Below are 25,922 nucleotides of genomic sequence, written 5' to 3' on the forward strand. Positions count from 1 at the left end.
TTTCCACCCAGCATATGCATAAAGTATGATAAAGAGCAGCTAGAAGAGGTTGACAGTCTTAAATTCCTAGGATTTCAACTTGATAATGAATTCAGTCGGGGGGAGTGCATCACAGAACTGCAGAAATGTCTTAACAAACCTGTATTTGCAGTTCAAGTGTTTGCAGACATAGGTGACATAAAAATGAAAAAGCTTGCTTACTTTGCCTACTTTCATTCCATAATGTTATATGGTATAATATTTTGGAGTAACTCTTCAAGTCAAACAAAAGTTTTTAGAGTCCAAAAGCATGTAATACATATTATTTGTGGAGTAAATTCATGGATGTCCTGTAGAAACCTGTTCAAAGAACCTCCTTAATGAAATTTGTCCTAAATAATATGTCTCTTTTCCCAACAAACAGCTCAGTTCATACATACAATACCAGGAACAAAAATGATCTTCACAAGGACTTAAAAGCAATTACTTTAGTTCAAAAAGGGATCCACTACTCAGGAACACTCATCATCAATAATTTGCCAGCAAACATAAAAAATTTAGTTACAAATAAAGATAAGTTTAAAAGGAGCCTGAAATACTTACTAGTGGCTAACTCCTTCTACTCCACTGATGAATTTTTTAATAGAAACAAATTATGTATTGTATATACTCATACTATTGGGATTGTTATTTCAGCTTAAAAAAATGATGTATTGTATATACTCATACTGTTAGTACTGTTATTTCAGATTTCTTTTTCTTAAGAGAGAGAGAGAGAGAGAGAGAGAGAGAGAGAGAGAGAGAGAGAGAGAGAGAGAGACATGTTCCACATCCACGAGGATCTCCTCAGCAAGGATCTATGGAATGAAAAACTAATGTAATTGGCATTAAAGTACATCTCAGTATTGGATCACTTTATTCTACATTACGCAACATTACATATATTCACAGACAAACATCTAGTCCTTGTATGCATTCTATGGATTTTTAGAATGCCATGAGAAATTCTTCAAAGTCCCCACTTAATGCTGTGGCACTGCATTCATCTCTGATGTGTTGGATGGTCTGCTTAGGCATTTCACAGTCACATACTGGCAAAGACAGTAGCCCCATTTGAAGCACATCTTCCATGCCCAGTTCTTAGTTGGTTCAGAGTTGACCATATCTTGCCATGTAGATCAAACCCAGGAACTGCCTGAGTAATAGAAGGCATTAAATGGCAAGTTGTTCATGTTTTTGGAGCCATTCTCTTCTCCAGGATTTGATGTAAGCCACTGTGAGGCTGTCGAGAGCAAGAGAAGGATGTCTTGAATGAAGCCTTTTGATACTAAGATCAGGTATATTGATGTGTACTAGTAGTTTAGGGTATGCTTCAATCTTGTTGTATTCCCTGACCAAGGATGCTTCTCGTCATATTTTTGGGGGTGGTATATGACTCAGGACAGGTAGCCGTATGTTAGGTGTAGACCTACCAGTTCCTGAAATAATGGACATGGTGGTGTTAAAATCAACATCGATTTTGATCATATGACTACTGTTTAGCCATACTGGTGCACAGTACTCCACTACAGAGTATACCATGCTCAGTGCAGACTTCCTCAGAGTAGTTGCTGTTGATCCCCAGGTGGTTCTGCAGACTTTCTGGATGAGGTTGTTTCTTGTTCTCACCTTGGCAGCTGCTTTTGTAAGGTGTGCTTTAAATGACAAGGTTCTGTCTAATATGACCCCTAGGTACTTTGGCTCCTTGTTGTGGTTGAGGCATATGTCATCAAGGTATATTTCCAGAGCTCTGTTGGCTTCTCTGTTATTGAGGTGGAAGCAAGTTACTTCTGTCTAAGCCTCCATCTAGGGTAGTATGCTGCCAGGGCAGATAGATCGGATGTCATTGTTTCCTCCATTGTATCAAAACCAGTGTGCATTGTTGCAGTGACCCAGTCATCAGTATAGCCAAATTTCCTACAAGCTGTTTCTGGCATGTCAGCAAAGTATAGGCTGAGAAGCAGTGGGGCTAATACCAAGCCTTGAGGTAAGCCATTTTGAAGGAATTTCTGGCTACTGACTTTGTTTCCCATGATGACCTGGAATTCTATGTTACCAGTCATGTTACAAATAAGCTTTGTCACTTTTGACAGGGAATTATTTTCATCAGTTCATAGAGTAGGCCCTGTCTCCAGATGGTATCATAGGCTGCTGACAAGTCAATGAAGGCCACAGATGTTTTCAACTTCTTTTGGAATCCCGCTTCAATATCTGTTGTGAGGAACAGGACTTGGTCTGCACAGCTTTGGTTGGTATGAAAACTGGCTTGTTCTACTGAGATGGCCGTGAGTATTGCTTGACCAATCCTGTTAAGTAGTACTCATTCCAGAAGTTTGTACACCATGCTAAGCAGTGCTATGGGCTGGTAGTTTTGTGCAAGATTTCCCAGTTTACCTGTCTTTAGGTGGGCAATTATCTTGGCACATTTAAGTTCTTGGGGTATGTTTCCTGTCTACAGTAGTGATGTAAACAACTTTGCTAACCATATTTTTGTTTATTTTACAGACTTCATAAGAAATTCTGGGAGGATGTCATCTGAGCCGGGGGCTTTACTAGCTTTTGTGTCCTTTATTACTGCCAAGATCTCTTCAGGAGTGATGTCACATGAATATTTAATGTCAACAGTGGCTGTTGCTTTTAGCTTTCTAAGTTCACATTTAATGCATATTGTTGTCTCTTGGTGGTTTACTCCTTTAGATGTTTCAACAATATGCAAAGCAATTTTGTTAGGTGTTGTGGGGTTTTCTTCTTGAATGATACGGCTGGTTCCTCCTAATTTTTGAAGCAGGGACCATGCTTTTCTGCTTGATACTTTAAAGTCCATAGCCTGAGTAGTTTCCATTCACTTCTGTCATTGTGCAGTGTCAAGGCTGTGTATGAGTTCATCTGCTATTTCTCTGTCACCCCTGCTTTGGTAGTCATTATACAGTTCCTCACATTTCTCATCCCAGCCTTGAATGTATTCTTTGTGGTATCCTCTAGGTATGTGCTTTTTTGCTGTGCTGATGACTGCTCCCACAAATATTTTATAGCTATCAGCAGACGGACAGATCCATCCCAGGCATTTATCGAGGTCTTCATAGTAGGCTTTCCAATCCGCTTTTTGTAGGTTCTATCTGGGTCAAGGAGTTGAGGTTATCAATAGAATACTTGTGCTGATTTCTACTATGGTTGGATGGTGTTGACTGTGAGGGAAATCTGGCAAAACATTTTGGTTTATGTTGACCAGATGGTGATTCTCATCAGCTGTGACAAAGCATAGGTCTGAGTCATACTCTCATTTCCAAGCTGCTGATCTGAAGGAACCACAATCTTTAGCATCAAAAATGAATTGGATGTTCTTTTCTTCTCACCAGTTTGCTAAGGCTTCACCATTTGTATAAGTTGTTCTGTATCACCATTGCATGTGGTGGCTGTTAAAGTCCCCTACAAAGACCACGGGATGGCGTTGTGATTGAGGACATCTGCTGGCCGTGCAGATCCTGGTGATTTATAAATGTTACTTATGATCAGTTCACCTATTTTGATTGTCACAGAGTGGATATTGTCATTTGTGGAAGTGACAGCAGGTGAGCGTTCTCTATTACGTTTTTGACGTATGTGGCTACTCCATGGTCATGGTGGTATGTTGCACCAATGATATTGTGTCCTGATATTTATCCTCTGGAGCACAGTTGATCTTCATGATATGTGTGGGTTTCCTGTAGGGCAACCACATCAATTGTGTGCTCAGTCAGCAACTTTTGAAGAATTTGGCATTTGCTTTTACTAATGCCCTCAATGTTCAATTGGCATATTTTGATGTGATTATGAGTCATTTCCTCTCAGTTATGTACTTATCAAGTAGCCAGGAGATCTAGAAAGATTGTCTGGCTGCCAGGTTTGTTGCCTTCTTAGTGCCACCCACAGGTCACGTGTGGAGCAAATTTCAGGTTTACACCCAAGGATGTGAAGCAACAAGTCTTTCTTGCAATAAATTGGTGTTAATCTGTATACTTACAGATTGTCTGAACTATAGACTGAAGCTCAGTGTAGTAATTGATGTTGGTCTAAATAATTTTCATCCACATACTCCAATGTGTTAGATGTGGACCAATTCAGTCTCAATAATGAACTAGTACCTTCCTCCAGTTTTTTTTAACTGTCAGTTTTATTATATGGCGGTGGTGTCACATGTTTGGAATGTTGTTCATCTGTGTTTTTTCCACATAACTGAATACGTTTAAGATTTTCTGTTTTTCCCTTTTTTGACTCTGATGGAAGCCAGGTCATGTATGGAATTCCCTGTTTAGACTACCTACTTTTATAGGTATTAGGTTTCTGTATTTTCAGCAGATTCTTTCCCAATCTCTATTAAATTTGACTATTTCTATGTTTACAAAGGACCAGCTAGGAAGTTCAAATTATTCGAGTGTATGCTTTTCAGCAGATTCTTTCCCAATCTCTATTAAATTTGACTATTTCTATGTTTACAAAGGACCAGCTAGGAAGTTCAAATTATTCGAGTGTATGATCTGTTTCATTGGTATGGTCAAGTTGCAAAGGTCTATAGTCTGATCTACAAATGATGGCAGTTTGTACAGCTCGAGACATTGGCAGAGTTTGGATTGTTGCTGGTTCCAAGTGATAGTCGCAGTAAGCTCTGCTCTGCTCTGCACTTGAAGAAAGTGTATATACTGCAAATTATGTCTCACATTTGTATGTGCAAAATTTGTCACTTAACTCCGCCATCAGGAATGATAACTCACAACAAATGGAATAAAAATTCACTAAATAACTCGGTATAATCACATTTTGGTTATGACATTCATAGCAGAGCACTTAGAATATTAATGAACACTCATTGGCTGTTAGAGAATGCGTGATGTAGATGCGCAAAACAAGCTTACTCTCAACTGTCATCATTTGTGACTCCAAATATAGTTATTTTGTTGTCTTGTTCTGGCATGGTACTGTGACCATGATATGCACTATTGGGTCCAAAAAGAGAATAGCTTTTGTCAATGAAACATATAACTGAGGAATTATACTGAGACATCATTGCAAAAGCCTATACTTTCCAGAAGAGTTTTGTGCAAAATTGTTTGCTTTGTGCTTTGGTGTCTTGATTTCATCATTCTCATTCATCTTTTTCTAATTTTTCTGTGGCTTTACAGTTCATTGTGAACCTTTGCATCTTTGATAATTCTCCATCAGTTACCACTATTTAGCAATTGAACTTTCCATCTCCTACAGCCCATTTTCTCTCATTATTCCATCAGGTTGTAGGTTGACCTTATCCTCTTTGGCCTCCTAAAATTCCATCTCATATCCTTTTAATTACTTCTGTATCACTCATCCATATCATGTGCCCTGCCCATCTCAATCTCACTCATCATCATCATCATCATTTAAGACTGATTATGCCTTTCAGCGTTCAGTCTGGAGCATAGCCCCCTTATGAAATTTCTCCATGATCCCCTATTCAGTGCTAACATTGGTGCCTCTTCTAATGTTAAACCTATTACTTCAAAATCATTCTTAACCGAATCCAGGTACCTTCTCCTTAGTCTGCCCCGACTCCTCCTACCCTCTACTGCTGAACCCATGAGTCTCTTGGGTAACCTTGCTCCTCGCATGCGTGTAACATGACCCCACCATCTAAGCCTGTTCGCCCTGACTGCTACATCTATAGAGTTCATTCCCAGTTTTCTCTTATTTCCTTATTGTGGACACCCTCCTGCCATTGTTCCCATCTACTAGTACCTGCAATCATCCTAGCTACTTTCATATCCATAACCTCAACCTTGTTGATAAGGCAACCTGAATCCACCCAGCTTTTGCTCCCATACAACAAAGTTAGTCGAAAGATTGCACGGTGCACAGATAACTTAGTCTTGGTACTGACTTCCTTCTTGCAGAAGAGAGTAGATCATAGCTGAGCGTTCACTGCATTAGCTTTGCTACACCTCGCTTCCAGTTCTTTCACTATGTTGCCATCCTGTTAGAATATGCATCCTAAGTACTTGAAACTGTCCACCTGTTCTAACTTTGTTCCTCCTATTTGGCACTCAATCCTTTTATATTTCTTTCCCACTGACATTACTTTCGTTTTGGAGATGCTAATCTTCATACCATAGTCTTTACATTTCTGATCTAGCTCTGAAATATTACTTTGCAAACTTTCAACCGAATCTGCCATCACAACTGTCATCCACATATGCAAGACTGTTTATTTTGTGTTCACATATCTTAATCTCACCCAGCCAGTCTATTGTTTTCAACATATGATCCATAAATAATATGAACAACAGTGGAGACAGGTTGCAGCCTTGTCTTACCCCTGAAACTACTCTGAACCATGAACTCAATTTACCGTCAACTCTAACTGCTGCCTGACTATCCATGTAAAGACCTTTAATTGCTTGCAAAAGTTTGCCTCCTATTCCATAATCTCGTAGAACAGACAATAACTTCCTCCTAGGAACCCAGTCATATGCCTTTTCTAGATCTATAAAGCATAGATACAATTCCCTGTTCCACTCATAACACTTCTCCATTATTTGCTGTAAGCTAAAGATCTGTTCCTGACAACCTCTAAGAGGCCTAAACCCACACTGATTTTCATCCAATTGGTCTTCAACTAATACTCGCACTTTCCTTTCAACAGTACCTGAGAAGATTTTACCCACAACACTGATTAAAGAGAAACTTCTGTAGTTGTTACAATCTTTTCTGTTTCCATGTTTAAAGATTGGTGTGATTACTGCTTTTGTCCAGTCTGATGGAACCTGTCCCGACTCCCAGGCCATTTCAGTTATCCTGTGTAGCCATGTAAGACCTGTCATTACGCTGTATTTGATGAGTTCCAACTTAATTTCATCCACCCCAGCTGCTTTATTGCACTGCAACCTATTAACCATTTTCTACACTTCCTCAAATGTGATTCTATATCCATCATCATTCCTATCCCATTCTACCTCGAAATCTGAAACATTACTGATCGTATTTTCACCTACATTGAGCAACTCTACAAAATATTCCCTCCATCTGCCCAAGGAATCCACAGGATTCACCAGCAGTTTTCCTGACCTGTCCAAAATACTTGTCATTTACTTCTTACCTCCCTTTCAAAGATTGCTAATTACACTCCAGAATGGTTTTCCAGCAGCTTGAGCCATAGTTTCAACCTGTTTCCAAAGTCTTCCCAAGATTTCTTCTTGGATGCTGCAATTATCTGTTTGGCTTTGTTTCTTCCTTCAACATAACTTTCTCTGTCTACCTGAGTTCTAGTATGTAGCCATTTTTGATACGCCTTCTTTTTCCTATTACAAGCTGCCTTGACTGTGTCATTCCACCAAGCTGTTTGCTTCATCCTACTTTTACACACTACTGTTCCAAGACATTCTTTAGCCACTTCTAGTAATGTGTCCCTGTACCTTGTCCATTCCTTTTCCAATGACTGTAATTGACTACATTCAACTAAATGGTACCTTTCTGAGATCACTGTTATGTATTTGTGCCTGATTTCCTTATCCTGTAGTTTCTCCACTCTTATCCTCCTACATATGGACCTGACCTACTGCACTTTCGGCCTCACTATCCCAATTTAATTGCAGATTAAATAATGATCAGTGTCATCAAAGAATCCCCGGAATACATGTGTGTCCCTAACAGCCTTCTTGAATTCCTGATCTGTTATTATATATGACAGATCTGGTTCCCCTGCCTTCCCAAGTATACCGGTGAATGTTCTTATGTTTAAAAAAGGAGTTTATGATTACTAAGCCCATACTGGCACAGAAATCCAAGAGTTGTTTCCCATTCCTGTTGGCCTCCATGTTGTTGTTGTTGTGGTCTTCAGTCATGAGACTGGTTTGATGCAGCTCTCCATGCTACTCTATCTTGTGCAAGCTTCTTCATCTCCCAGTACCTACTGCAACCTACATCCTTCTGAATCTGCTTAGTGTAGTCATGTCTTGGTCTCCCTCTACGACTTTTACCCTCCAATGCTAAATTTGTGATCTCTTGATGCCTCAGAACATGTCCTACCAACTGGTCCCTTCTTCTGGTCAAGTTGTGCCACAAACTCCACTTCTCCCCAATTCTATTCAATATCTCCTCATTAGTTATGTGATCTACCCATCTAATCTTCAGCATTCTTCTGTAGCGCCACATTTCGAAAGCCTCTATTCTCTTCTTGTCCAAACTATTTATCATCCATGTTTCACTTCCATACATAGCTACACTCCATACAAATACTTTCAGAAATGACTTCCTGACACTTAAATCTATACTCGATTTTAACAAATTTCTCTTCTTCAGAAACGCTTTCCTTGCCATTGCTAGTCTACATTTTATATCGTCTCTACTTCGACCATCATCAGTTATTTTTCTCCCCAAATAGCAAAACTCCTTTACTACTTTAAGTGTCTCATTTCCTAATCTAATTCCCTCAGCATCATCCGACTTAATTCGACTACATTCCATTATCCTCGTTTTGCTTTTGTTGATGTGCATCTTATATCCTCCATTCAAGACACTATCCATTCCATTCAACTGCTCTTCCAAGTCCTCCATATCCTCTTTAAATTTACCCATAACCTTTTCATACACTTCTGTTCGATTTCCAATCCTGGCATTAAAATCACCCATGAGCAGAACACTGTCCTTGTCCTTTACTCTAACAACTACATCACTGAGTGCCTCATAAAAACTATCCATCTTATCTTGATCTGTCTCTTCACAAAGCTAATATACTGACACGATCCTAATTTTCTTGCTAGACACTGTCAAATCTATCCACATCAGTCGTTCATTTACATACCGTATTGCAACTACGCTGGGTTCCATTTCTTTCCTGGTGTAAAGCCCTACACCCCATTGTGCTATTCCTGCTTTGACTCCTGTCAGGTAGACCTTGTATTCTCCCACTTCCTCTTCTTTCTCACCCCTTACCCGAATGTCACTAACAGCTAAAACGTCCAGCCCCATCTTACCTGCAGCCTCTGCCAGCTCTACCTTCTTCCCAGAGTAGCCCCCATTGATATTAATAGCTCCCCATCTCATTACCATTTGTTTGCCAAGTCATATCTTAGGAGTCCCTGGTTTGTCAGTTAGAGGTGGGACTCCAAATGTCTGAGAGATTTTGCTCTGATTATTGCCGCATCATATTTAAAGTACCAGGGAAGCAGGTTGCTAGCCTTACTTGCCCCGAGTCCCATTGGGTTTTACCCCTAACTGCTGAGGGACTAAACCAGTGGATTTGGTAGTCTTTGCCGTATGAGCACAAAGGTGACCACAACTCCGAATGTGTCCGAGATGCCCAGCCTTATTCCAAAATAACTGGTATCCTGACTGTGGGGACCACTTACTTGGCCACTCATACATTACCCATGGTTCATGAACTAGGACGTGACTACAGGAACTCATACCATGAACCACCTCTCACTGAGTGCACTATTTTTCTAATATGGGAATCTTTGTTTATTGTGAGCACCTCATGACTGTACTTTCTCTTCCATCTTCCTCTTCTTCTTTGGAGTATCTTTCTCTCAAAAGATGACCAAGTTTCCGAAGCATATATCTATAGACCTGCTTCATTGTAACTATGTAAGAGCCAAACGAATTTACAGAAAGCAAGAGGAGGAGGCAAAAATGAGATACAATGACAGGTTCATTAAAGAGGCTCAGAATCCATGCAAAGCAGTTTGGAATCTGGTAAACAAGTGCAGAAAAAAGCCCACCTCAGCCTTAAATTCCGGTAGCCCTGACGCCTTCAATCAGTACTTTGTTAGGATAGTGAAAGATACTATTAATAAAATACCTGACTCAGGCTTAGTCCCCACAACTCACATGAGAAACATAACCAGTAGCACTTTTGAAAACTGAAAGGAAGTGCACCCTAAGGATATTGTGAAAATAGTTAAGTCATACAAGAACTCAGAGAGTGAAGATATCTATGGTATCAATTTCTATCATTCCTATTGTAGCTAAAGTTATGGAGTCTGTTATGAAATTCCTGTTACAGAATTATTTTGAAGTAAATAAGCTCTTCCAGGACACACAGCATGGTTTTTGCAAGGGAAAGTCAACATTTACGGCAGCACAACACTTAACCAGAAAAATAAGGCAAGGATTCGAAGACAGAGAAAGTGTGGCATTGACACTCTGTGATCTTAGCAAGGCATTTGACTGCATTTCCCACAAGATACTGCACAATAAATTGAAGTGTTATGGTGTCAGAGGTGATGTTCTGGCAACTTTTCAGTCTTATCTGGAAAACTGGAGACAAGTGGTATCAGTTCGTGGAGAAACATCACAAGAACAAAAGCTGGAACATGGAGTACCCAAAGGGTCCATCATAGGGCCTCTCCTGTTCCTTATTTATGTCAGTGACATGGATTATAACAACAATATGTTACAGTTTGCTGATGACACCACCCTTTTTGGCAAAGGAAGAACTGCTGCAGAATCACTCCAAGAAACATATGTACTCTTCAAAACATTAAAGAATGGTTCATCAAAAATAAAATGAAAATGAGTGAAGAAAAAACACAACATCTGATATGCACCCTTAACAACATCGGATGCTATGATAATATGGAGTCTGTCAAACTGTTGGATTTCATGATAGGCAGGAAACTAACAATGAACGGACACATAATGTATGTGTGCTCCAAGCTCTCCCATATAATATACTTTTTGAGGAGGTTAAAAGGTGTATTGAGTGACCAATATCTCATAACAGTATAGTATGCCCTTTTCCATAGCCACATAAATTATGGCCTACTGTTATGGGGACATTCTGCAGGTTGTAAGGATGTACTAATTCTACAGAAAAAAGCTCTCAGAATAATCACATCAAGTAAATGACAGGAGCACTGCAGGCCTATATTCACTCAGTTAGGAATTATGACAGTCTTCAGCCAGTATGTGTTTTTATGTCTCATCAGTGTGAAAGAAAACCAAGGAGTCTTCAGCATGAGGCAAGATATACACAGTCACAATACCCGTAATGAGAGGAGCATTGAAATACCCAGGTGTCGACTGACGGGAATGCAAGACAGCTTTCTAGTGGTTGCTCTAAAGATGTTCAACTCACTGCCTCCAGAAGTGCAATCACTGCTGCTAGAAACATTGAGAAGGAGAGTAGCACAGGACCTGAAAGAATGCCCATTGTACTCCATTGATGAATTCTTTAATAATGACCAATGTGAATGGACAAACAAATATTGTTTCTATTAAGTATAAATGACTTAATTTTGTGAATTTTTTTAAAATGTGTACCAGTATACATAATTAATCTTGATGCAGTCTGTCCAGTCATGGCTGGTAAATGACACAGATATAGTAATAAAAAGTAATAAATTGGGCTTACAATAAGTGTTTTATAAATCATTAATTTGGTAACATGAGTTAAATGTATTGAGGAAAACGACTTTTTTTTAATGCAAAATAGGCTCTGTTGGCTACCATTGATCTCTGCTTCATGTTATAAGAGGTATTATTTGAATGGTTGACTTTTGATCCCAGATATTTGAACTGATCACCTCTCTCAAAAGTCAGAAAGTCACCCACTCTTACTGAGAGTGTAATGTTCTCTTTGCATGCTTTCTCAGTAGGCATATATTTTATTTACCATTAGTTGATATTTAGCCCCTTATTCTTACTGGGCTGTTCAAGTGTGACAAATGTCTCCTCCTTTGCCTTCCTAGGTCTTGCAACTTCATCTCTGTAACTGGCATAAGCTAGTATCTGAACTGCCCTACAAAAGATGATTCCCCTGCAGAGCAGGTTTGCACATTTCATAACCTTCTCCAAGGCAACATTACAAAGGAGATACACTGGCCCATATCCCTGCTTTACACCCTATATCTTGTGGATTAGGCACCATTCCTCCCATTCTTATACTACTATGTATCTTATTCACTATAATTCTCAAAAGCCAGGGCAGTTTTGCAGGTACTCTTACTTCCATAAAGGCATGATACAATCATTCTCTACCTACACTATCATATACTGAACAGTGTAGGAAAAGACATATTGCTACTTACCATAACGAAGACATGTCAAGTTGCAGACACTCACATACAGCTTTCAGCCACAGCCTTTGCAGTAAAAGACACACACACACACACACACACACACACACACACACACACACACACACACACACACACACACACACACACACATGACCACCAACTCCAGCATCCTGGGCTGGTATGAATTCCGATCCGAGATGCTGGAGTTGGTGGTCAAGTGTGCATGAGGTGTACTTGCTTTTGTGTGTGTGTGTGTGTGTGTGTGTGTGTGTGTGTGTGTGTGTGTGTGAATGGTGTATGTGTGTGTCTTTTTTATTGATGAAGGCTGTGGCTGAAAGCTGTATGTGAGTGTCTTTTAATTGTGCCTGTCTGCAACTTGATTTTTCTTCTTCATGGTAAGTAGCAATCTGTCTTTTCCTACGTAGTTGATATTCCTTTTTTCCATTGTTTGCTACATGGGAACAGTGAGAAACTCACAATTATGTTTTAGCATATTGTGAATAAGATGACCTTGTTCCATTATCATTGATTGTGCTATGTTTGCTGGCGTAAATATCTATTTCCTTCTCACTTGAACATATAGATCACCAGCCACAATTTTTTATGTCATGGATTGGGCAGTTATCATATGTTATTTCCAGGAGCTAATAAAATAAGTCCCTTCTTTCTTCCTCAGGTTCCATGTTTGATGCATGAGTACTGACATGGAATAATTGAGAAATTTCCCCTTTATCCAGGGTGTTGAGAGGCTAGGATAGATGAACATGAAATTAGTTACAAGGTACTTACACCATCAGTGGACTACAAATCTTGTTCCAAAACCATGCTTGTTCACAGTGCTACTACAGAACAAGCTAGTTTCTCACTTGTCTAGAATTCTGTTTTCAGTCCACCTTACTTCTTGGAGAGCTATAACACTTCGTTTCTGCTGTGTTGTTTGATCTAGTAGCATCCTCAGGCCTCCTGGGCAATGCAGAAACATCACATTCCACATTCCAAAATATTAATCTGAGTTGTGCTTTATATTTCTACACTTTCTTCTATTATTTGTGTGTCCATTCCAGACTCCAAAACACAAATCTGATTTGTGCTTTATATCTCTACCCTCTCTTCCATGATTTGTTTGTCCATTATCATTGTGCACTCCCTGGCAATGTTTGTCACCAGTGATAGGTCCAGCTTCCTTTTGCTGAAGTTTTACAAGTGAGTAATTTTTAAGTTATGCTTATCAGCCTTACTTACAAGCACTTCCAGAGGACAGATAACTTTTAACCAGGATTTTCTTTGGTTTGTTGGTTGATTTGAGAGAGGCAACCAAACAGCGAGGTCATCAGTCCCATTGGATTAAGGAAGGATGGGGAAGGAAGTCGACCACACCCTTTCAAAGGAATCATTCTGGCATTTGCCTGAAGCAATTTAGGGAAATAAGGGAAAACCTGAATTAGGATGGGCAGTCACAGGTTTGAAGTGCCATGCTCCCAAGTAAAAGTCCAATGTGCTAACCATAGCATCATCTCAATCAGTAGGTTTTTATTTCCATAGCCCATTAGCCATCAGTTTTCAGTATTCCTGTTAGGCCTTCACATCTACTGAAAAGCTGCTGGAGCACTTGTAGTCCCCAATATATATTGCCACATCAGGCAGTTCCCTACCTTGTGCCATTGCTCATCTCCAACAATGTGGACAAGAGGTTGCACTTATGGGAAGCGATTTCATGGTTATAATACTCTTCTGTTTTTCTTATTTCAAAGAGTTCAATGAGTAAGACCAAGAAGTCTCTGCTTGACTGATTACAATCTTTATCAATAATGATTATTTTGCTATCTGATAAGTTTGAATGATTTTATAGGCAGTTTTTAGTCAGATTAGTAAAAAGTGAGAACCATTACCTATTACAGTTATCATGTTGATCTATAAGAATCATCTTATTTACTTTTTAGAGTTTGCTTAAGTGACAAACTGAAGAGTGCCGAGTTAACTGTACAGCATTCGGTTTAGATTAATTGACAATGGTGTGTAATATTATACAAGTGTCATGCATAACTGAACACTTTGTTCTTTGTTTCTTTATAAAGTACAAATGCAGGAACGATGTAGATTCATATGGATGGAGAAGTCTAGATGAGACCTTTTTCCAGCAGTGTATATCAAATGGCTATTAACGATTGTAGTAATGAATATTGGGCATACCAGTTATAGTATTTAATAAGAAGTTTACAATTTTATACTTTAGTACAATATTAAACTTAATATAAAAAATATAAATTATCCAAATTTAACAATTATTTGACGTATATATTGAGGGCGGGCTGGAGTGAGAAGTTTTTTGTAAACAGTAATAAATTATGTTACCTGTGCATACTTTCAGTGATCATATTGTTTTGTCATCTTAGTCTTAGGGTTTTATATATTTACCGTAAAAACCTCGTATTCATTTGTGGAAATTAACAATATATGTAGTAGGATCTATAGGCTTCTCATAACAGTTTGCAGAATTTAAGAGATGTTATATTCTTTAAAAAGGATCCATATTTTTTGCATTTTATTCCCTACCTGAGTCGTAAAGATAACAGAGTAGTGTGAAATAGCTTTGTCTCTAAGACGACGAAAGTAGTTCACACGATATTTTAAAACTGGCTGACGTTTGTTCTTGAAATCTCGATTTGAATAGTGCGGGCAAGCTCCTATTGGCGCGGCGTTGGCAGGCGGATCACTAGCTATATGCGGTGCTACGAGCTACGTGATTGGCCCCATGTGAAATCACTTGTGATTCGTGGATGCACTGTGTTATGTTGGTTTGTGTGCTGATGGATGGTGCTGCGGGTTTGTGCGTGTTCCTTGTGTCGGTCCGGGTGTGTATGAGATTTGGAAGTATAGTTTTTTTACACTTGCGCTGAATGCGATCTCAGTATTTCTGTAAGTAATTGCCTTTGCGTGTGTTTTTTTGTTAATATTAAATATTAGTACCAATCGGTACATCTTCGGTGCATCAAATCAGTGGTATAATAATATCTTGTTCCTCCTCTTAATACCGGCATTTATGTTATTTTGCCTTTCATCTATCAAAACATTTGGCTGAATATTTAGGTACATGAGTATCTCACATGAAAACAGTTGTTTCTGGACTTTCATACAGCATCCATTAAGTAATGGACCTCGTTTGAATTGTGGCCATGTCGGAGGCTTGTCAAACGAGTTCGCCAACAGGCAATTTTAACTTCCTTTCTACTTTTGTATCCCTTTGTTTGTGGGCAAGTGTACGAATTACTTGCTTTTTAATTTGCCTTAGTCAGAAGCATTATACAAAAGTTTAGAAATAGTGCATAAAATACATAAAACACATTTAAGTCCAGTCGGCATTTTAATAAGAGCTGCTATGTGTTACAGAACTGCTTTAAAGGTATTGTTTTCTTCGTCTCTTAAAAAGATAAACGTAGAGACTCGTAACAACAGTCGTGGCCACTGATATTTCTGGAAATTTTTATGAGTAAGCCTGCTATGGATGACGTTCTGTAGTGCACAATATTTTACGAATTATAGTTATCAGATGAAAGATTGCTCTAGCTCTTGCTTGTTCTGCTTTTAGTACTAACAATATTTTACATTAAACCTTTGTTATGTGACTACTAATGGCGCTACATTTCAGGCAGAATTCACGCAGAATTAAAGATTTAGTGGCGTTATTTCCAAGTAGTAGTGGATAATATTTGTTACGTCGTTAAGAAATAGCGGATTATGAAAAAGAGAACAAAACGGTACCCTATGTCATTGGGACTGCTGACTTCGTGCCATTGACAAATTTTAGTGTTCCCGTTGCGGATTACGGGTTTTATTGAGTGTGTAACAGTGTTTGTCAGTAATGAAGTTAAGAAAATCGGTGTGGGCATTTCGCTTGTAACGTAATCAATACGGAAACGGCGTAGTTTGTTTAGTCATTGTTTCCGTGCTTCCAAATTCAAAACCAGTAACAAAGATTTCCTAATTCTCTAAATAGAGTTTTAACAGAATCGTGTGACAGTGATTCTATAGTACTGTCTTTCCTGCTCCGTGATTGAATTTGTGACACAATGGAAATATTGCATCATTCAGGGCCTTTCTGCTTTCCTGTATTGTGTTAGTGCTTAGTAGCTATGATGATTAGGGTTTTGAAATACATACATAGTTTGGCCTAAATTTTGCACTAGTTCTGTAGTATTTACAGCTTTCCTCAGAGTTTTTGTTAGGCCTAGTGAATGTATGTTGGACAATTTGTAAATTGTTCGGAAACACTGTCCACATTGTGAACGTTAGGTCTAATCATGACAAGGTGGCATCTAGCTAAATTGTCCAGAAATGTGCTACACATTGGGAGTATTAACCCTGATAAGGCGGCATCAGGAAGTATTCATATTTTAGTGGTAGGCCATACTGTTTTCCCCTGTATTTAACTCGTGGAAATCACGAAGTATGCTTTGATCTTTCGTGTGATACTCATATGGTGAGTATCGATATTCATTAGCTCAGCAGTGCCGGCGCCCCCCTCCCCCCCCCCCATATGGTTTATCTTCATCAGAACCATACTGGGCTCCCATGTGTTCTAAAGATGGACTGTTTATTTTGTTTGAAGTGACACATTATTAAAGTTAGACAGTCTATGTTTGAAACGGTTTATTGATAAAGTTTCATTTACTTTCAGGGTTTTACGTGTATGAAAGGTACAACGTAAAGGTGCATAATGAACCGAAGGAACAGAAACAAATCACGCTCTGATCGTGGTAAACCAACATTTAAGGCCACAGCCAAAGCTAAGGCATTCTCGCCTAGGAAAACCAGATTATCAAAGAATGACAAAAAAAAACTTGTTGAGGCTGTTAAAGCAGAAGTTGCAGAAAGCTCAAAGTCAAAGCCTAAGGAAAAGAAACGGGGGAATGCAACTACTCAGAATACAATGAATTTGAGGTTAACAGAACATGGAGCTGGAATAACGGAGTATATCAGCAAACACGAAGGTTTTAGTGCAATTATCAAACAACGGTACTCAGATTTTCATGTTAATGAAATTGATTGTGATGGAAATGTTGTGACATTGACTACCTTAGAGGCACCAGAGGCTCCAGGTAAACTTTTCTGTTCTTGATTTTGCCGTAGTTTCTTGAAGTGCATGCAGTTTATAGTTGCATATGTATAAGCATGTGCTGCCCTGGCAGATGCGAAGTCAGTGTATTCCTTAATTAATTTTAGGAGTATAGTCTTGTAAAATTATAGATCGTTCTTTTTTATTGCACAGTGAAATTTTGAAAGCAGCAGGTAAGAAATGTTCTTAATTTTCTTTAACTAATATCTCTCTCTCTCTCTCTCTCTCTCTCTCTCTCTCTCTCTCTCTCTCTCTGTCTGTGTGTGTGTGTGTGTGTGTGTGTGTGTGTGTGTGTGTGTGTGTTGCTATTTATTTTTTTGGAATGCTTTTATAGCTACTGTAATTTAGTTTTTGGCTCAGATCTCTTTCCTTTTTGTGTTTTGGGTGTAGTCTTTAGTGTGAAGATTGTATTTTTGGGGGTTTTCCTTGTTTCTGATCTCATTGCTCTTCTTGCCATCTTGTTCATAGCTACTTATTTGGTTTGTTCCAATGTGGTAGAAATGTACTGAAAGTACAGCAGATATGAGCATGTTTTTGTTGTCTATGAATACTTTATTATATTCACTTGTTGCAAGCAAAGATAAAGTTGTTAAAATTATCTATGATACAAATTCAGCACTATAATTGTAATTATGCAGTTTTTTTCTTCAGCAAATGTGTCATTGAGTGTTCTGTGTGAGAAACAACTAATGATATTATGTTCAGATATTTTATTGAATAAGGACAGTAATATTTACCTTAACACATTGTGAATTATATCCATATAAACTGTAAGGGATGAAAATTGTAATTTGTTAATTGAATTTGTTGATCAAAGCTATTACAAATAAAGAATATTTTATAACCAATTGTGTTAATTTGGTTTATGACACACCAGAAATCCCCATGAGATTGCATGTAAAGTCCCTGCAAATGCAACTTGCCACTTTACTTTTAGAGAGAGGATCACATTAAATTTATAATAACTGTTTCTTCATTTCAAATATAGAAGTAAGGGGCATAATTATTTAGAAACACAACTTAGAAATGTTACAGCCCTTTTGTATGTGCTTCTGTATATAATCTGAAATGTCTCAAAAGTATTTTATGTTGGTTGTTCATTGTGAATACCATTTGTGGGTGAGGGGAGATAACAGAACTAGGGGTTTCAGATGGTATGTCTGAAAAACAAGTATTAACAGGAGGTAACTTTCCAAAGTGTCAGTATTTCTTTGTATAATTGCCATCGAGCTTCAAAGTGCAACAGCCCATTGACACATCAGTTTTCACGATAATTACATGAACCACTGTGTAGAAAAATAATCCCTGTGAATACTCCAAACTGAAGACTAAATGTTGTCAAAGGAATATTTCATCTCTCTAGGCTTCTGTGTAATTATTGGTAATAATCAGGAGGTGATTTGAATGGAGACTTACAAAAGAATAATTTTTTTTTCCTTTTCTGAGGACACCAGCTTGAGTTATCACTTCCAGGGTATAGCTAGTACCTTGAGCCTTGGACTGTCGGAAAAGATTAAAGTGTGCTGGATTCTTGCAGCTTGACAAATACATTTATGGTAATTTTTATGTTATTGGAAAATATTGGATTACAGACCATGGATATTTATTCTCCTTACATTGAACATAGAAGCTTATGATTACAGTGTGTAAAATTACACAGTGAAGTAAAAATAAGGTTTTCAATATGATGAAAAAGAATAAAAATCGACTCAACTGCTATGACATTTTCTTTGTTTATTAAAGTTGGAATTAAGTTGGTGTTTGTCTCTGTATATTTCAAGGCAAGAATGTAAATTTGTTTATAACTGATTAAAACTTTTATTTTTAGTCTTATGCAGATTTTGTTAGGATTAAATTAATTTGCTCATTCTTGTGATATATATATCGATTATTTTGACAAATTTTGCCACATTAGCTCCAGCTGTCCAGCAATATTCTTCCCCCTACCTCCCCCTTCCCCCCCCCCCCCCCCCCCAAGCTATCATTACTTTTTATACTGTCAGTTGTTTCCGAGGGAATGTAGTGTAACAGGTTTTTCATTTAGATGTTTTTTTAAGCTCTGGTGTGGTAAGTGCCATCCCTCTTTCAAGAGAAAAACTAGACAGCTTTTTTTAGTGGCCACTGCAAAATGTGTTATGACTGACAGAATGGTATTCATGTTGAAATTTGCAGTTGCATATCATTATTGGTACCTGATCTTGTCTGAATCTCAATATTCTTCTAAGTATTTTTTATTTTTATTTTATCATGTTGCTAATATACTATGCCATCTCCATTGTATGTGGTCAATACCTTCAGGGGAATAGGAAATGTAGTCTCTAAATGAATTTCATCTGCCATAGTGTGAAGATTACAAATTAATTTTTGGCTCTCTTTGGTTGTTTTACTTCGATATGGCATCTAGTGTTCCTGTGATTTGACATATTTGTACTTAGGATTAACATGGGCACTGATAACCTAGCTGTTGAATATCAATAACACACACACACACACACACACACACACACACACACACACACACACACACACAGAGCAGTGAACAACTTGGTAATTTTCTGCGTAACATACGAGTTGAAGTAGAGAGAGAGAGAAATAAATGTGACTTCATCTGATTATTGTCCTCATCAGTTGCTTGTGAAGACAGATAACATGGAGTGAAATGTGAAGAACTAAACATCATTTTGTTAATGGTTTACATAAATTTCTCAACCAATAAGGTGCAGAAAATATGTGTAAAATTTAGTAATTTTACATGCAGTTTTCTTTTCTTTTTAGGAATTTGTCGGAGTTGTTTGGTATGTAATACTTTGTATTTATTTTTCAACATCTTGTACTTGAAGTATTTCCATACTTCAATGTGCAAATCAATGGCTGACATATCTGACATTGTTTATTATCGCATAATTTGTAGTACTGTGTTTGAAATCTGTTTTCTTGAACGACTTAACTTGACTATTTGCATTTTGCTTAGTTGCTGCAGCAGCAGAGACAAAGGAAGACATAGATGATTATCTCAAAACAACACTTTCTGAAGAGCAATATAAAACATTAATGGAAATCGTTGACTCTAATGGTGAGGAAGTTGAAATTGAGGTAAGCTTACATTGTGACTTTTTTTAAAAGAAGGTTGCAGAAATTGTATCACCAATTTCACAGGCCAATGCTATTTTGTACAGGCTTTCTACAGTACAATATACATTTATGGAAAGTCTCTTGCTTGTTGTTGACTTCTACAAGAACAGTTAATAAACTCATGTGAAACATCCAATTTCAGTACAACTTGATCCTGTGTAATGGCTTCATGGCAAATGGTGATGAACTGAACTGTGATATTTGAAAGTATTGCCATGTCAGAAGTGTATTGCACTTGGTATAATTCATGAGTTAACTACATCCTTGTAAGCTTCTAATAGCTCACTGTCTGTTGTTAGTATGTCGCCAACTATTGTCACAGCAGCAATAATGCCATTCCAGTCAATTTGTATAATGAATATTAGTAGCAAGACCACCACTATCAGATGTCATGTTTTCATTTATATTTTATCATGGGAAAACTTGAGTGTGTCTGTTTGATAAGTCAATTGCCACTTCCTGTTTTAGGTTGGAGACTCTTGTTTGTATTTCCCTGCTCATCCCTAACTTACGTTGAAATTTATCGAACTTCTCTGTAATTACGTCTGTTGTTGACAGGCCACTGACATGAGCAAAGAAGACAGGCGCAAGTTGCACACTGCCATAGTGAAATGTGGAAAATCTCGTTTGATTAGCAACACTGTTGATAAGGATGGCAAAAAGTACATTGTTGTTAAGAGATCCAGTAAGGCAGGTATGTAAAGGAAGTATATATTCTTTTAGGCCAGTTTCAGAACCTACTTTTGTAAGGGTGTTTACAAGTTAACCAACATGTCTTTGTAGTTGCCCCTTGTATACCTATAATGTTGTACTGTGCTGGTCAGAGTGTTTTTTCAAAATAAATGCAACTGACTTTCAAATAATGAGTGATTCACCCTTTAAGGCAGCCATATATGTAACTGGATGCTTGACACACAGATACATGAAGCATTTTGTGCAAGTGTGCTTACACTGTCCCTGAGTAATTTTACACAAACTTTATGACTGTTGAAGCTGCTTGATGTTTGTTTTGATTTTTAGTCATGCAAGCTTGTGCAAGCATACCAAAGTACATAGGTTTAAGCATGCGTACCAACAATATGAGGCAGTCTTAATAGTGGCATTATTTCAAGCGACACGAAGTAGGTCAATCACAAATTGCCAAAAACGTTTGTTCACCTATATGAAAGCTAGCTAAGTTTCAACAGCATTAACCCTGACATAAGGCAAAAACAGATACTGAATATATCTTACTTTTAATAAGATACTAGACAAACGACCTTGTCATTGGCAAACATTATTTAGACGATAAATTCATCCAGAACCAACTGGAGGAGAGAGAAAGTCACTGATATTTATCAGTCCAGGACAGTAAGGATATGAAGTATACAAGTCAACTCTCAAGTATTATAGATGATTAGCTGTAATCAAGGCATAACAAAGACTGCTAACTTGTGTGGTTTTGACCAAAAGGCGTTATTCAAAAATACACTCCTGGAAATTGAAATAAGAACACCGTGAATTCATTGTCCCAGGAAGGGGAAACTTTATTGACACATTCCTGGGGTCAGATACATCACATGATCACACTGACAGAACCACATGCACATAGACACAGGCAACAGAGCATGCACAATGTCGGCACTAGTACAGTGTATATCCACCTTTCGCAGCAATGCAGGCTGCTATTCTCCCATGGAGACGATCGTAGAGATGTTGGATGTAGTCCTGTGGAACGGCTTGCAATGCCATTTCCACCTGGCGCCTCAGATGGACCAACGTTCGTCCTGGACGTGCAGACCGCGTGAGACGACGCTTCATCCAGTCCCAAACATGCTCAATGGGGGACAGATCCAGAGATCTTGCTGGCCAGGGTAGTTGACTTACACCTTCTAGAGCACGTTGGGTGGCACGGGATACATGCGGACGTGCATTGTCCTATTGGAACAGCAAGTTCCCTTGCCGGTCTAGGAATGGTAGAACGATGGGTTCGATGACGGTTTGGATGTACCATGCACTATTCAGTGTCCCCTCGACGATCACCAGAGGTGTACGGCCAGTGTAGGAGATCGCTCCCCACACCATGATGCCGGGTGTTGGCCCTGTGTGCCTCGGTCGTATGCAGTCCTGATTGTGGCGCTCACCTGCACGGCGCCAAACACGCATACGACCATCATTGGCACCAAGGCAGAAGCGCCTCTCATCGCTGAAGACGACACTTCTCCATTCGTCCCTCCAATCACGCCTGTCGCGACACCACTGGAGGCGGGCTGCACAATGTTGGGGTGTGAGCGGAAGACGGCCTAACGGTGTGCAGGACCGTAGCCCAGCTTCATGGAGACGGTTGCGAATGGTCCTCGCCGATACCCCAGGAGCAACAGTGTCCCTTATTTGCTGGGAAGTGGCGGTGCGTTCCCCTACGGCACTGCGTAGGATCCTACGGTCTTAGCGTGCATCCGTGGGTCGCTGCGGTCCGGTCTCAGGTCGACGGGCACGTGCACCTTCCGCCGACCACTGGCGACAACATCGATGTACTGTGGAGACCTCACGCCCCACGTGTTCAGCAATTCGGCAGTACGTCCACCCGGCCTCCCGCATGCCCACTATATGCCCTCGCTCAAAGTCCGTCAACTGCACATACGGTTCACGTCCACGCTGTCCCGGGATGCTACCAGTGTTAAAGACTGCGATGGAGCTCCGTATGCCACGGCAAAGTGGCTGACACTGACGGCGGCGGTGCACAAATGCTGCGCAGCTAGCGCCATTCGACGGCCAACACCGCGGTTCCTGGTGTGTCCGCTGTGCCGTGCATGTGATCATTGCTTGTACAGCCCTCTCGCAGTGTCCGGAGCAAGTATGCTGGGTCTGACACACCGGTGTCAATGTGTTCTTTTTTCCATTTCCAGGAGTGTAGATAACATACACATTCATGCCGGCGCAAGTCCCGCACAATCACTCTTGGGCAACTGAGTCCAGTCACACTGGACTTGCATTTGGGAGGACGGTGGTTCAATCCCATGTCTGGTCATGCTGATTTAGGTTTTCCGTGATTTCCCTAAATCGCTCCAGGCAAATACCGGGATGGTTCCTTTGAAAGGGCACGGCCGAATTCATTCCCCGTCCTTGCCTAATCCGATGAGACTGATGACCTCGCTGTCTGGTCTCCTCCCCCAAACAACCCATCCAGTCACAGTGAACAGTGACAGTTGTCTTGTGTGTACGAGTTGTGCTTCTGTGAATGTGTGTGTTTATTTTTTTCTACGTTACAAGGCCTTTTGGCTGAAAGCTCAAATGTTTAGCAGTCCTTTTGTTGTGCCTATCTGCATCTCAGTATGGTGAGTTGCAAGCTATCCTTTTCATAGTATTTGTAAAGTGTGTAGATACTTCATAGCCCCATGTGGATGTGAGAAATTGTAATAATACTGTCAGTCTTTTGTGTGGCATAATAACTTCCTAAATTATTGTGTCCTTGTTTTTAACCCAAGATTGATGTGAGTAGGTAATTGCAACATTTTTGTCAATCTTGAAATATTTCTACCAATCACATGTTTTCACCTTGTTGTGAGTGATATCAGCCTTTACCCCACATTTGTTGCCTCTTCCCCCCTCCCCACCCCATGCCTGATGTGCTTGCATACATGTGTGGGGGAGGGGGGCGGAGCGTAGGCGTGCACATGCAAGTAAACGCGCGCGCGCGCACACACACACACACACACACACACACACACACACACACACACACACACAGGTGAAACAAGCGACTTGTTTTCATAGAACTCCCACTATTTGAAGTTCTAACCGATGCATGTGCAAGTGTGGTGTTCAGAGTATTTGTCCGTGCTTGAACAAAACGCTTGACTATACAAGCCTGCTGCTATAGGTGTGGCTTTATTTACATAAGGCTTATCTAAGTCAATTTGTAATTATAAGGTTTTGGTTGGCACTTGTGTCCTTAAATACAGAGCAAATAATGTAAAGTTTCAGCTCTCCTCAGTATTCAAACTGTTAAGACGTCAGCACTGAGTGACAAATTTCCAAAGTACTGCTGTGCTGAGACTAAGTTTGGTGAATATCTCATTCTCACCAAAGGAGTTCTTGGGCAATTTTTTGTCAGTTAGTGCTAACATCTTAACATTCTGAAAACAGATGTGGACTCAAACAATATAATTTGTTCTGCATTCCAGGAAGCAAAAACCATACAATGCCTTATAATCACAATAATATGTACTACTACTCTTGCTCATAGAGTGTGCAGTTGACACAACAGTTTAAGCACTTGTTTTGCAGTTAAAAATTTCATGCAAATTATGTAGTTACTACAGTTTGAGCCTAGGAGACAGTTTTGAAAGACGTGTTCAGTCATTATCGGCTGCTGTCAGGCTCGATATACATAACTTCTTCATTGCAAGTATTTTAAATTTCCATTCTTACACTGCCGCTAAGTGTTTATAAAATGTCTTAAATCACATTAATTAAGAATTGTCTCCAAGAATTAGGAGATCATTTATTATAGTTGTGAGGTCAGGGGAGACATATGGCACAAGTAAGTCTCCCCTGATGTGTGATTCTGGGTGACTCTCCCAAATCTATCCCTTCCCCTAGAATCCTCTAGTCCTTTTCCTTCACCCCTCTTCCTTCCTTTTCAACCCCTCATGCCTGAACAAGGAGCCAATGGCCCCAAAAGTTGCCTAATTACAACTTTCTTTCACATGTTTGTTCTGTCTGCTTGGTGAGTACATTTTTTATCTATCCAGTTAAATTACTCTTACAAGTTAGTATGTTAAAAATTTTAGTTTTTGTGCAAACTGTCTTAAGATCCTTAATTACTATTAAGGATTATTATCCAATTTTTTGGAAGATGCCTTTGACATTTTCTACAATATGCTTATAAAGCGAAATATAAAGTGTGTTCAAATGAAAAGGTATGAATTGTTGTAACAACCAAACAGACTGAAATACCCTGCTTTAGGGTAATCTGAGACATCTTGGGATATGCATTTAGTGTCATCATCTGCCCCTAAAAAGAAAAGTGCCCTCAGCAGGCAAAGTTAAGTTCAGTGTCTTTTTCAGTGCCTAAGGACTAATACTCATTGAATTCCTCGAACAAGGAAAACCCATTAACAATGATGGAGTTAGTCTCCTCCATTATAACATGTCTCTACACGTCTCCAAGGTTACGCAGTTTAATGATAAAGTTCAGTGGGAGCAATTTGAGTACCACCCTCAAGCCCAGACTGTGACTTTTAATATGTTTCATCCACTAAAAACAAACTCAAAATGAAGCACTTCAACTTGGACAACAAACTGGACATGTTGTGGAGGATTGACTCCCATTACAACCACTGAAATTGTGAGTCTGGGGAATCATTTGGCTCATGAAACAGTGGGATAGTTGTGCTCAGGTCTGTGGTGATAACTTTTGAATAAAGACATCAGTTATGCCCGCAGTGTTGTTTGGTATCTCTTCTTTTGAACAACCCTCATACCATGGACATAGTATGCTTCATGATGTGCCATCTGATGGAGCAATTGTAGAAACACACTGTGATATTACTGAGCATTTGTCTGTCTGTCGTTAGAATTTCGTAAGGTTTGTTCTGTTCTTTGTGTCTGAACACACACATAATATCCTTAGGATGTTAACTGCGGGTGTT

The 25,922-nt window shown here is 39.3% G+C and overlaps 1 protein-coding gene and 1 long non-coding RNA gene across 2 annotated transcripts in view; both read left to right on the forward strand.

Moving 5' to 3' along the window:
* Nucleotides 1–14,824: 14,824 nt before the first annotated feature.
* Nucleotides 14,825–18,005, forward strand: LOC126284922 (uncharacterized). Its single transcript, XR_007551575.1, has 2 exons — nucleotides 14,825–14,960; nucleotides 16,720–18,005. It is a non-coding gene; the product is annotated as an uncharacterized LOC126284922 (long non-coding RNA).
* A 308-nt stretch (nucleotides 18,006–18,313) lies between these two features.
* Nucleotides 18,314–25,922, forward strand: part of LOC126285200 (uncharacterized) — a 111,664-nt gene continuing 104,055 nt past the window's right edge. Inside the window, exons 1-3 of the mRNA XM_049984506.1 lie at nucleotides 18,314–18,341; nucleotides 20,129–20,250; nucleotides 20,848–20,983. Of these exons, the coding sequence (XP_049840463.1) occupies nucleotides 18,314–18,341; nucleotides 20,129–20,250; nucleotides 20,848–20,983 (286 nt within the window). The remainder of the gene's footprint in view (nucleotides 18,342–20,128; nucleotides 20,251–20,847; nucleotides 20,984–25,922) is intronic.

The sequence above is a fragment of the Schistocerca gregaria genome, chromosome 8, assembly GCF_023897955.1.
Source record: "Schistocerca gregaria isolate iqSchGreg1 chromosome 8, iqSchGreg1.2, whole genome shotgun sequence".
Taxonomy (NCBI): Eukaryota; Metazoa; Arthropoda; class Insecta; order Orthoptera; family Acrididae; genus Schistocerca; species Schistocerca gregaria.